Source organism: Crocuta crocuta, unplaced genomic scaffold (assembly GCF_008692635.1).
Source record: "Crocuta crocuta isolate KB4526 unplaced genomic scaffold, BGI_CrCroc_1.0 scaffold271, whole genome shotgun sequence".
In the NCBI taxonomy this organism is placed as follows: domain Eukaryota; kingdom Metazoa; phylum Chordata; class Mammalia; order Carnivora; family Hyaenidae; genus Crocuta; species Crocuta crocuta.
The window spans coordinates 657,124-670,498 of record NW_027527824.1 but is presented as its reverse complement, the minus strand read 5'-3'; the positions used below and the strand labels follow the sequence as shown (position 1 = coordinate 670,498).

General features: G+C 58.5%; 1 protein-coding gene across 1 annotated transcript in view; it reads right to left on the bottom strand.

The window, feature by feature from the left end:
• Positions 1 to 10,453: 10,453 nt before the first annotated feature.
• Positions 10,454 to 13,375, bottom strand: part of WNT11 (Wnt family member 11) — a 16,454-nt gene continuing 13,532 nt past the window's right edge. The window contains exons 6-7 of the mRNA XM_077777940.1: positions 13,249 to 13,264; positions 10,454 to 10,939 (exon numbers count right to left, since the gene is read on the bottom strand). Of these exons, the coding sequence (XP_077634066.1) occupies positions 10,811 to 10,939; positions 13,249 to 13,264 (145 nt within the window). The 3' untranslated portion in view covers positions 10,454 to 10,810. The remainder of the gene's footprint in view (positions 10,940 to 13,248; positions 13,265 to 13,375) is intronic.

Here is a 13,375-nt window from a genome sequence, read left to right as displayed (position 1 = left end):
CGGGCAAGAATACTGAAACAGACCAGTTGCGGGAGGTGGATAGCAAAAGGAGCTGGACCACACAGGGTGACAAGGTCTGTCTCAGAGCTCGGGGGCTCTGGGTACCATTTGGGGCCCTCTCTTGCCTGGAGGAGTCCGGCAGGACTTCCCGGAGACAGAGGGTACAGCAGGATCAAAGAAGTTTACAGGCTGCCTGGGGCCAGGCAGGAGAGATGGCCTGGATTAGCCGGGAGATGTGGAAAGAGGTGAGACAGGAGATGGCCTGTGCGATGATGCCCGTGAGGCTCCGGGAGGTGGTGGGGACCAGAGGAGGCATGCTGGGGGGAGGGGAGTGTGGAGAGGAAGGGCTGGAGAGTGGCTCCGTGCGGTCAGAGGTGATGTCAGAGGGCCCTGCATGCCAGGCTGAGCCCTGGGATTTATCCCGAAGGCCTTGGGGAGGCACAGGCGTGTTAAGTGGGAGAATGCTGAGAGAGGGGGTGCCCAGAGCACTGGTTCCCTGATCTCTAGCATCAGAGCCCCACCAGCCTCACCCCGAGTGTCTGATTCTGTAGAGCTGAGGAGAGGCCTGCAAATGTGCCTTTCCAACACTTGGAGTAGGGAGAGACAGGAACCCAGAGGGGCTCGGGACTGAGGGCGATCAGGAAAGGGAAGTCTGAAGCCTCAGAGGACCCACAGGATCCCAAGACCTAGCCAGGCTTGAGGCCAGGGGCGGGTGTCTGGCTGTGCAGAAAAAGGGGGAAACCCTGGGTCACACCACCTGGGGGTAGGCCTCCTTTGTAGGCAGGGCTGATGTGAGACCTAGCTCTGCAGCAGTGGGCCCCCCTCCTCCAGGAAGCCCCAGGGACAGGATCAGGACTGCAGTCAGAGGGGGATCTGAGTCTAGCCCCCTAAAGCTCTCTGTCACCCTGGTCAACTCACACACACACCCGGAAGCCCAGGCTTCCCTGTCTAAAATGGTGATAATAGTACCTGCCTTCCAGAGCTGTCAGGGGTGCTGACAGATGTGAGAGCTCTGTGTAACCTGCACACCCCTGTGTGTGTGTGAGTTGCTATTACTACTACTACTACTATTACTACTACTACTACTACTACTACTACTATTTCAGGGAAGGGGAACTTAGCAAGAAGATGTGATGTCTTAACCCAGAGCAATAGTGAATGGCGTTTCAGGCACCGTAATAAATTTGTGTAAAAAAATATTTGCAATGGGAGCCCGAGGGCGTGCAAAGTGGGGGATGGATAGGAGCTCTCGCCCCTCTGTGTTGTGGCTCCTGGCGTGGGGCCTGGGGAAGGGCCACCAAGCCGAGCTGGGATCTGAGCCCTGCTCCCATCCGCACAGACTAAATATTTGGGTTTCCCCTTCCCTGGCCTGGCGGGACCCAGGGCCCCCTGTGGTGTGGCCGATCTGGCTTCTGGGGCTGAGAAGGGGGGGAGGGCCCCGCCCATGCTGGGGGTCGGGAGCAGGGGGGTGAGGACAAGGCAGGCAGATGGTGGAGGCTGATCACAGAAGGCCCAGGGTGGACCAGCCCCTCAAAGGACAGAGCATCACCGGAGAATCTGCCTCTGACACCATGGGGCACAGTTTCCCCATCTGTGCAGTGGGCCTGGGGCTGGAGGGCTGAACAGGCTGACTTCCAAAGCCCCTTCTGGCTTCTTAGTGACCTCTCTGCCCCTCCCCCACAGTGCCTGCCACAGAGTCGGCCGCAAAACAGGGCACTTGAAAAACAGGACAGTCCCTTCTGAGCAGGGAGGTGGATGGACCCAGTGACCACACAGATGGAGGTCCTTTACCTGCAATGGAAGGCCTTGGAAAAACTCTGTTTACCAGCTTGGCATTTTGCAGGGGAAGGTCAGGTTTATGTGAAAGCCCCTCCGAATGCCACTCATATTCTCCCCCTCCCCAAAATAAGGAAAAGCACCTGCCCAGCTTGGTGGCAGGGACTGAGCGAGAGGCCAGGAGTGGGGAGCCTGTTGGTGCAGACTTTTGACTCCAGCTTTGAGGGTGGAATCGAGTCAGAGAGCTGAGGTGTGAAGTTCCAGCAACACGATCTTCACGGCAAGTATACACGAGGCCTCAACGCTGCCACTGAGCCCTTGACCTCACCTCCATCTCTTAACATCCTGAAGTGGGGACTGATCGTCCCCATTTTACAGATGAAGAAACCGAGGCACATAAAATGACAGGCCAGCCAGGAATGAAATGTGGGACTGAGCCTCGGCCTGGCTCCAGAGTCGCCTCCAGTATGTTGTTGGCCTAGAAATAACAGTGTGACGGACTCCCAGAGCCGTGGGGAAGGTTAAGCTGTCTGGACACGTGAGCGCCGCAGTGCCGGGTGTGCGGGGAGTGCTAAGTGCTGGCCGTGGCTCATTCCGTGGCTCGTTCTGGCTCATTTCTGGCTCATGCTTCCTTATTCCAAAGCAGGGGAGAGTCTGATTCTAAGATGCTCTGCCTTCCCATGGCACCCCCTTTGGGACCTTTCTCTAGGGGAGAGCTTTCTGGCCTCAAGCAGCCAGGCGCCTCCCAGAGGCCAGGGCCTGGGGCCAAGCTCTGATACCGGCTCTGAGCAGCCCCAGATCACTGTAGGTGTTCAGGAAGCATGAGGAAGGGCCAGGAAGTCCTTAGCGCAGGCTGGCGGTCACCACGGGGCCTGCCGATGTCAGAGTCCCCGGGGTCCGAGTGTAAGGAACAGTCTCTCAGGTCCCTCCTCTGTGAAAGGGCACTAACCTGGAGGTGGGTGGGTGCCTACCAGTCACCAGGTGAGCCGCATCCTCCTAAAGGCACAAATTTCTCTGTGCCAGGTAGGTGATACCCCAAGAGCCCGGACCTGAACCCCAGCCTTGGGCCTTGTGGGAGAGGGTGCCTGCTCCTCCGGTGGGGTCCGTCACCCCATCAGGCCTTGCCCTTCTGCTCCGTCTTTGGGCCAGGCCTGTGTGGGTTCTGAGTAGACAGCAGGAACAAGACGGCGTCCTCCGGAAGCCCAGGACAGCCTGAGGTGCCCTTGGGGGCACTGTGTGGGCCTGGGACCAGGGATTTGGCGGGGAAAGGTCCCCCCAGAGGCCCTCGGATTCCTGGAAGGAGAGTGTGGGGTGCCCATGGGCTCCAGAGACTGGGGTTTCTGGGCCCCATCGAGGAGCGGGGCAAAACCATCCCGGCTGTCAAAGGGGCAGTGTGTGAGGGCAGAGCTGGCTTCACCCCTGCATGGTCCTCCCCACAGCCTCCTGTGGGACCCCCCAGAGCTCGGCTTTTCCCACAACGCCCATGGGCCTGCAAGCCCGTCTCCTGAAGGAAGAAACCCTGCTCTCCCCGTCTCTGGGCCTGCGCCACACTGTCCCTCCAGTCCACCCGGGCACTGCTCCTAGCCCTTCTAGGTCCAGCTGCGGGTCTGCCTTGGCTCCGTCCCTCCCCCCTGGCCCCAGGCTCCCCGCTCACTTTGCTTCCCCCATTCTGGAGACGCGGAGGGCTGGAGCCATGCTGCTCTCAGCTCTGGTTGCCCAGTGCCTGACAGAGCGTGGCTCAGGACGGTGCTCTGTGGAGGTTTGTTGACTGACCGAGTGACTGAATTCTGAGTTGATAACAGTGGCTACCAATCAACAGCCCTTGTCATCTGAGGTGCCCCGTGCCTGATCTAGTTTGGACCTCGCAATAATCCAGAGGTGAATGTTATTATTCACAATACTTTACAGACAAACAAACTGAGGCTCAGAAAGGTTAAGAAGCGTATCCCAGGTCGCACAGCCAGTGGGGGCAGGGCCAGGAGCCAGTCAGGCCTGGCAGAGCGTGAAGGAGTGCTCCTAACCCCAGCAGTGCTCCCAGCCCTCCTGTGGCTGAGTCCTCCCTCTGCCCCCAGCACGTGTGTCCCCAGGCCCCAGGGCTGGCTTTCCTGTGCCCTCAGCGTGCAGCACAGAGAGAGGCACTGAGCCTAAGCTCAGGGAGGCTTTGGGGAAGGGAAGGCGGCGTGCATAACAGGGTCCAGTGGCCAAGGTCTGGCTGCAGGATCCAGCCCGGTGAGGTGCTCGAGGCTCTATCCTCAGGTCAGGACGAGCCTGCGTTCACACCGTTTCACAGCCGAGGCAGTGGCATCTCGGGAGCTGAGATTGCCCAGCGTCACTCAGTTTGTAGGAGCAGAGGCTGGGGTAAAACCCTGGCTGTGTGACTCTAGCAGGCCGTGGCCCTACCTGCTACCCGGTGCAGCCTCACGCAGAGCTTGTGCGTTTCAAACGTGTGCTGGAGACAGACACACACAGAGAGGGTGTGGGGCGTCTCCGGTGTGTGGGTGTGGACGTGCGTCGGGGTGGGAGGTAAGCTGTGTGGGGGCTGGACGTGGTGCATGTCTGTTTTCCTCTGCTTCAGAAATGGATTTGAGGCCCAGCCTGGGTCTTGGCACAGACGGGGAGTGTCGACCGCAGCCGTCCTTGCCCCATTCCTGAGGATCTAGAAACTATCACTGGTGACAGTGGGGTCTCTGTGGGGAGAGGAGCCCTCAGGGACAGCAGATGGGAAGGGCGACAACTGTCAGGAGGAGAATGGCCCCCAACCTGACCCCTGGGGGGCAGGAGAGCTGCTGGGGGATAGCCAATAAGCCCCGTCACAGACCTGCGGGGAAGCCATCAACCAAGCGGCTGGTCCCCAGAAGCTGGCCTTGGTCACCATCTGATGGGGGTTGCCTATCCTTCTATCAGGCAATGTCCAGAGAAATGTTCGATCGAAGCAGGGTCTGCCGCAAGCAGGCTTCCTGCCTGCTAGCTCTGCGCTCCCTTGGGTCCGACGTGACTGGAAGTGAGGCCAGCTCTTGGGGGAGGAGGAGGACGATGTAAACCCTGGAAAAACCACCATGACACTCCCGTGTCAGGTGGAGGAAACCGAAGGCATAGTTTTGGATTCTTTAGATTCTAGACATGCTAGGCTCTTAGCATCCTGGAGACCTGGGCCCCCAGGACCGAGGAACGTTTCGGGGCCTGTCCAGAATCTGAGAAAAGCTGAATCAGAATCTTGAGTCAGAAGGGGTCTTCGAGGGCATGGCACTTCTCGAGCTGCCGTCCTGGCACCCCCAGGCAGCCTCCTGCCGCACAGCCCGCAAGAACGCCACACTTTTCTGGATGCAACGATGGTGGAGACATGAACACTGAGGTTTTAACTCCAGCTGTGCCCCTGTCCAGGAGCACTGGGGCCTGAGGCTCTCGAAACTCCGTCTTCACCTGCCAGCCCCGAGGCCAGGGCTCACCCTTCTGCCAGCTGGGATGGGGCATCTGGGATGGTTGTGTGATCTGGCACCTCCCCGCCCCCCCGCACCTCCTCCGGCCCTGCAGCACCCCACCCCCACCCCCCGTTGGAGCCCAGCAGGTGAGGCGATGGGGACCGAGGGGCCGATAAGGAGAATGTCTTCAGCAGCCAGAGGCCTGGGGAGCCGAGCGGATATTGATTTGGTCTATGGGAGCAAAGGGACCCGTTAAATGTACGGCTGTTAAATAGCTCTGCCTGAAGCCAGCCATCTCTGCGGGTGGGCGGGGAGCCTGGCGGGCAGGCGACGGCCGGACCAGCCTGTGGCTAGCACCCTGGTGAGGGTGGTCTTAGACACCCTGGTTCTAAAGTGCCAGCCCAGGGCCCAAGGCGGCCTGGTGCCCACAGGTCCCTGAGCTCCTGCCACACCCCGTTTCCTGGCGTCCTCCCAGCAGACCCTGCTGCCAGGCCTTTGCTCGTGCAGACTCCGCCCCTTTGCCTCTTTCTCCATCTATTGAAAACCTACTCTGCTTTCCAGCCCCAGGGCACTTTCCAGAAGTGCAAATGGCACTTCCTCCAAGAAGTCTTCCAGATTTTCTTTTCTTTTCCTTTTTGAAGATATGAATTTATTTTTGGAAGAGCACAGCAGGGGAGAGAGACAGGTCAGAGGATCCAAAGCCGGCTCTGCGCTGACAGGCTGACAGCAGTGAGCCCGATGAGGAACTTGAACTCAAGAACTAAGAGATAGGACCCAAGCTGAAGTTGGATGCTCAACAGACTGAGCCACCCAGGCTCATCGATTTTCTCCTCCTTATCCCTGACACTTCAAGAGAAGTGGGTTTTCCCTCCCCAGGTCGCCAAAGCCCCCAGACGGGCTCTGCCTGTCTTCTGACTATGGTCACCTTGGCTACCCTAACTAGGAGCCAGCCCACTGAAAGGAGAGACATGTGTGCTTTAGCCCCTCACCCCGCTCCCCACAGGTGAAGCTTGGGAGTCCAGGCACCCAGGTGGCGATGGTGAGCTCCTCGGCTGGGGAGGACCGTGCAGGAAAGTGTTGGCTGAGCTCCAGCCTGATGGCCATGGATGGGGGCACCTGGGCACCTGCACTTGGACTGCAGTTCCCAGTTCCTGTGACAGATGTCAAGGGCTGCTCAGTCTTAAATTGTTCCCTCTCCCTCCTGTGTGACGTCCTCTCCAGCCACTCTGGTTCACGGTCAACTACCCATTCAGCCGGAGGCTGCCTCCAGTCCTCAGATGCCTGTCACAGACTTGGAGCCGGGAAAGCTGGGGCCTGAATGCCCACTCTGCCCCTTAATGCTCTATACCCTTGGCCCAGCTGCCACAGTTTCCTCATCAGAGTCACTGGGCTCTACCCCTCAGAATCGTGAGAACAGAATAGTGACAGCTATCGCAGAGACCAGAGAGGGTCAGTGGCTACCTGGAGTCACGCCGCAAGCGAGTGGAAAACACGCAAGGGTTCTGGCCCCCCAGCCCCAAACGGCCCCCACCCCCCCCACCCCCCAGCCTCCCTTGGTCTGGGGTCCCAGGCTGGGGCCTGCATCCTGCTGGAGGCCTGGTCTCTATAACCTGGCAGCTGGTCTCCATGGCCTGAGGAACCACAGACCACCAGCCTGCTCAGGGCTGGGCCCAGGCCCCCCGTGGTTGTTTCTCTGGCCTGACCTGGCCTCCCCAGGGGCCCTTATCTGTCCGTTCTCTCCTTTCCCACCAACCTAATCTCTCCCTCTTTTCAGGAGTTCCTGTTTCCTCCCTGCCGCCTTCTTGTCTCCCTCCGCAGGCCCTGTCTCTCCCATGTGTCCAGCCAGCCTCCCACACTCAGTGCAGAGCCTCCTCGGAGCAGCTGGTCCCGTCATCCCTGTGGAGCTGCCATCTCCCCGGGGCTTTCTGGGCCTCACGGAGCCTAGTCTGGGACTGCCCTCCTCTTAGGAAGGAAAGAGGTGGAACGACAGCAATCCTGCTGGTGACCAGCCCTCTGGGACCCATGGGTTAGCACATGGGTCTTTCCAGTGTTCAGGGTTGGCTACGGGTCCAGGCGCCTCTACAGTGCTTTCGATGCAATTGTTTGCAATCTTGGTCCAAGGTACCAAGATTTTATGGTTCTAAATCTCTGAACACAAAGAGATCCTGAGGCACTGGAGCTCTGAGGTTCTGGGATTCACATTAGAGCCTCCCCCACTCCCCACTCCCATCTCACCGGAGTTGAGGCTCAGCCTCGCGGCATGCTTAGAGCCCTGACCTGGCCGGGGTGGGAGGAGAGCAGCCCGGAGACCAGCTCTGCACTCACTCCTGGTTGCCCAGCCCCTGACCAGCCAGAGAGGTACAGGGCTTCACCGCAGGGCTGGGCGCGGGCCAGTGGCAGGTGCAGAAAGCCCACTGAGTCAGGGGCCCAGCTGGGTCTCCTGTTCTGAGCTGGGAATGGTTTCTGCCTTCCATGCAGTGAACTGGCTGGAGTGAGGACTCATGAGAAGGGGCAGGGCCTGGTGTCAGACACACCTGAGCCCTCAGCCCTGCACAGCCAAGGACTTCCGAGGGGATCTGCGGCAAGCTGCCTCCCTTTCAGAGCCTCAGCCTCCTCGCCCGCCAGATAGAGACAACCGTGCCCATCTGGGGCTTGCCGTGAACTTGACTTGGGACAGTGTGCTTGGAATAGCATCCAATAAAAGCACAGTAAAGAGAATCACTCTGGGTCCTTGATCTGGTTTATTCATTTGCTTGTCCTGGTTATGGTCCAAAGAACACCCCCAAATCCAACATTTCTGAGGCATGAACTCAGCCCCAGGTGTGCCACCCCCAGATTCCAGGGCCTCACAGGTGCATTGAGCAGGTCCCGGGTCATGAGGAGGCCCCAGATGGGTGGGGGAGGCAGACACAGACACAACACTGACCTGTACAACAACTCGGCTTGATGCAATGTTGCAGAGGATCCCAATGGCTGTGGGAACCCGGGGGAGCCCCAGGCTGAGGGTGGTCAGGGAAGGCTTCCCAGAGGAGAGGGCCAGCCATCTGGGCCTTGGAGGAAGATTGGCCAGGGGCTGGTCACAGGGAGCATGAGTATGATGGCTGCTCTAAAGGTCCAGAGGGCTGCAGGGGACCTGAGGGAGGAGAGATCCCTTCCACCCAGGGCACTAGGGAAGCCTTGGTGGAGATGGCCATGACAGCGAGCAGGATTCCAACAGGGAAAGTTACTTTCCAGGCCTGTGAAGAGCAGCAGACCCCCGGAAGCAAGCCCGGCAGTCAGGCTTCTGCATCTGTGCAGGGATGAGTGGTCCGCTTGTGGCTGGAGCAGAGGGGATGCCTGTGCAGTTGCAGGAAATGTGGCTGGGAGCCTGAGCTGGGACCTGGGGGACCCGGGGGGTGGGCCTTTGTATGCCAGGCCCGGGACCTGGAGATGGGTTTTGTGGGCCGTGGAGAGGAGCCAGTGAAGGCAGTGGAGCAGGGCCGGCCCTGGGCCTGGAAGAGGGCGCGCTCCAGGGCGTGTTTGTCGGAGGCTGAGTTTTCTGCAGAGATGCTAGCGAAAGCCTCGCCCCGGGACGGCCTGCAACTCTACTGCCAGCCTTATCAGCCCTGTGACTACGGGAAAGGCCCTGCCCATCTCAGAACTTCCTCATCTGTAAAACATATTGAGAGACCAGTAGACTCCTCTTGAGGTCCTTTCCAGACTGTGATTCTGTGACTCTGGCCACCCTGCTGCAAGCTCGCAAGCAGGGACTCAGAGGGTGGCCACACAGCCATCTCTTTTCCACCCCCCTGTGATCAGTCCAGCCTCCGGCATGGCATCCCAACCCCACATGCCTGCTTTGCTTCACCAAATCCTGCCTGGGCTCAGGGACCTGCTATGCCCCGGCCCCTCCAGCTGGGGGTAGGGGAGAGCCTTCTGAGCCTCCTCCCACACCCTCCGGCATCCAGGCCTCCTGTCTCACACACAGAAGTTCAAGTTATAATGTTCTTTTCCATCTTTGGACTTGCGTGGTCACCCTGGGGCCAGAGCACATGTGATAACTCACGGCTTCTGTGGGGGGGGCCTTCTGGGGGCCAGGCACCAAGGACAGCTTCCACTTGCTCACCAGCACTGCCCTTGTGCCAGGAAAGGAAGCCGAAGCTCAGAGGAGGCAGAGCTGGCCACACCGAGACCCCCCCACCCCCATCTCCCCGGCCGCTACTCCCCAGCCCCTCTGCCTCTTCCCCCTTCCTCTCCCTCACCTCCAAAGCAGAGGTGCCACAGGCCCAGGTCTTGATCCGTTTTGCATTTCTACCGTGCCGCTTGGTGATGATGCCTCTCCCTGCCAGTTCCAGCTGGGACTGAATGGACCTCCCAGTCTCCCCGTGGTCAAGTCTGAGCCCCAGCCCTCGCTCTTCATCCCGCCTCAGGGCTTCCAGGTCCCCCAGCCAAATGCTTGAATCCTTCCGGATCCTCCTTGCCCCACACCCCACAGCCATAGAGAGAATAAATCCCAACGGCTCCGTCTTTGCCAGAAAACAGGAATCCGGCTGCTTCTCACCACGTCCATTGCAGCCAGCCTGGCCCAGGCAGAGCCTAGAGGTGGGGGTGGGGGATTCCCAACCACCAGTCTTGAGGTCCACCACTCCCGGTTTGCAAATGGGGAAACTGAGTCCCAGGGACGGGGAAAGCCTCTCCTGCAGTCACACAGCACACCCACCAGGGCTGGCCGGAGCCTGGGTCTGCCACCACCTCCCTGAGGTCTGCGTCCCCAGCTCCCCGGGGTAGGTTTTCTCTGGAAGCCAGCTTAGCAGGTCTGACGACACGGCCAGGCTATGCGCGCGCGCCTGCGTATGTGTCCCAGAGGAACAAAGACTCTGCCAGCCGGGTTTATGTTTCAAGACGTCTGTCCTCGCCCTTGACCAAGAGATCTTTCGGGGAGATCAGGGCCAGAGCCGGGGGCTAGGGACATCAATCGGAAGCCGCCTTGCCTGGAAACCCGAGAGTTCACCCTGCCAGCCCCAGGACCTTCTGAATTCACTTGAGGAAGCTACAAACTGCAGGCTACAAACCAGGGCCGGGCCATATGGTTCAAAACGCTTATTTAAAATATAGATCATTATATATATTTATTTATATATATATAAAANAGCCACCCCAAACAAAAAGCTATGTTTTATAAATATTTCTGTAGCTCCCACATCCCAGAGGAAGAAAACAAAACAAAACAAAACAAAAAACATTTACAACCCAAGCTAGTGGTTCCATGTGGNGAAGATGCTGAGGAGAGCAGGCAGATCTCCCTTCCCAGGCGGCTGGTGTCTCTGGCTGAGAAAGGTCAAGTCCACACCAGTCCTGCCAAACCCATGCCCCTGGCTCCTTCCACGAGCCTGGAAGGCAGCAAGTGGGCACTCCCAGGCTCTGGCTGCCAGGTTATTTTTAATCTTGTCGGTTTCTTTTGATGTCCTGGCCCTCCTTCCAGAGTGGCCGGGTCTTCTGTTCCTGGCGGTTTCCAAGTGGAGGCAAAGCACAAGCCACCTCCCACGCCTGGAATCTGGAATCCCCCAGCAAAACTCCACGGGGTGTCTCCGGGCCCCTGGCTGGGCCTCCGTGGGTCCCCACGGGGTGGGCGGGGCTCACTTGCAGACGTAGCGCTCCACGGTGCGCTCGCACCTGCGGCAGGTGACGTAGCAGCACCAGTGGTATTTGCAGTGGCACCGCTCGACCACGCGGTCTGTGTAGGGGTTGTAACCGCNTGTGTGAGCCTCTGCTCCCAGTCAGGGGCCCCCAGCCTCCCCCCACCCCGCAGCTGCACCCTCAGCCCCTCTTGGAAGGTGGCTTGACCTTTGGGGAATTTTAAGTAATCCCCTTCCCTCAAGGTACTTCTCACTTCTCCTTATATTTCTAATAGGCATTTATCAAAACAAGAAATGATGGGCATGTTCGTTTTCTTGGGGGTGTCTTTTTTCTATTTCTTCTAAATACTTAAGGAGCCTCCAACCACTCGAATAATCCTGTCTTCACATTTGATCTTTAATTATATTGCCACAAATGTCAAGGTCATTTCTACATTTAAAATCCCCTAATAAATTCTGGAAAAGACAAAACGGCACCGGATGCCAGGCGAAGTGAGTATGTGGCACGTTGTTCACGGAGAGGCAGGGCCTATCGACCATTGGCCCCTGCGTGCCAGTCACTTCCGCCCTGTATTTTATCTTCTAGGAGGCATGCAGGGGTCCTTGGCCAGTGGAATTATTGTGCCCATTCTACAGATGGTGATAGGCTCAGCGAGCCCGTTCGAGTTCTCGCAGGCATCTGTAGGGTCCTGAAACCAAATCTCTCACTCGCTCTGCCCACCCGTAGGGCAAGAGAGCCCACAGATTCCAGGGGCTGCGTTTCTTTCTGAATCCCATTCCTGTGGGAGAAGACAGTGAAGGCCCCTAGGAAAACCCAAAATCCAACTGGGCCCCCACAGCCATGCGGACCCAGGAATCCCAGGATGTCCGACACGGGCGAGTTCTAGAACTGACCAAATTCAACCTTCATATTCCCCAATGGGGAAACTAAGCCACAGAACGAGGAGGGAGCATGTCCTGCATCACACGGTGTGAGCATGTGGTTTGGGAAGGCTTCCTGGAGGAGGAGGGGATGGTCTAGGCCATATCACAGAAGACGAGCAGAAATCTAAGATGGGGTGGAGGGAAAGGGTGTTAGGGGCAAAGAAAACAAACAGCCTGGGCAAAGGCAAAGGACCTGACCCCACCAAAGAGGTGAGAACAGATGGAAGGGGTGGGGCTGGAGGTAGGGAGGCCAGGGAGGAGGCCAGGGAGGAGGCTGGGCAGCAGCTGGAAAGAGAGGCCGAGACCTGTGCTGGGAAGGGGCCATGAGGTGGAAAGGAGGCAGCGCCTGAAGGGAGAGTCAGGAGGTGATGGTGACCCGCAAACGGGGGCTGCAAGTGGCTCCAGGAAGAAAGGAACAGCAGGAGGAACACACGCCCCAGAGCCAGACAGACCAGGGTTCAAACCCCATCTCTGCTGCTTACTGGCTGTGTGATTTAGGGCAAGCCACTTAACAAAGGTGACTTTGTTTAGTTACTCAACACCANGAGGCATCTGGACAACACCTCTGGACAAAGGGTAGTAGGAAGAAGGAAGGGCTTCATTTTTATTTCTAGATCCCGACATGCAATGTTTGAAACCTGGCCTCTAACCCCAGATTCAGCTGAGGTACGTAGCGGTGCCTGAGAGAGGGAGTTGGGGAGAGGGGGGCTTGGAGAAAGATCCAGGGGCCCAGAGCAGGCTTCATCAGTGCAGGGGCTGCTGGGAAATATGTGGCAAGAGGGCCAGTGTTTGGAATACTCACTGCCCATGAGGCCTCAGTTCACCACACTGGCCTTGAGGAGGAGCGCCGAGCACTGCCCCTAGCTAGGGGGCCAGCCTCTAGAGAGGTGCCACTCATGCACGTGCTTCTTACAGTTAACAAAGCTCATTTCCTCCAACCCCTTGCACTCCTGAATCCCCTAACCTAGCAAAGCTCGCATTCCCCCTCCTCCAGGAAGCCTTCCTTGATGTCCAGGCTGGGTCAGGGCATCTCTGGGCTTCCCTCACCCTTGGCCTTTTCTCTGTCACAGTCCATCCACTTGTCCCTCGCCCCTCCCTGTGCCTGCCAGAGCCTCATGTAATAAATAGATGGGAAAGGCGTCTGTGGTTGTAAGCTACAGAGATATCGGAGCTCTTTGTTACTGCAGAAAACGCTGACCCATACGGTTGTCTGCAAAGGCCCATCCTCAGAGGAATGGCGGGAAGCTGAGAGTGGCAGGAAACCCGGTGGCCTGTGGGGGGAGGCAGCTGGTGCTACAGGATGGGGCCTCCTCCTCAGTCGCTCCAGGGCAAGCCCGAGGGGCAGAGTGGGGGCCCTGGGAAAGCAGAGACCTGGCAGCCTGGGGGATGGGGAGGGGAGACTGCCATTAATGAGCCCTTCCCATGGGACTGACCTCGCCTAGCACAGGGACCCGCTCAGTAAGCGTGACTGGAGCTTGCCGGCCGCCCTCTGGGGGGTGTGGAACCCTGTGCACTGTACAGAGGAGGAGACTGAGCCTCAGATGAGTGGAGAGATCTGCTCAAGGTCCCGCAGCTAAGAAGCCATGGTGGCTGGGTGGGGACCGTCCCCCTCCCCCAGACACACACACCCACACAAACACA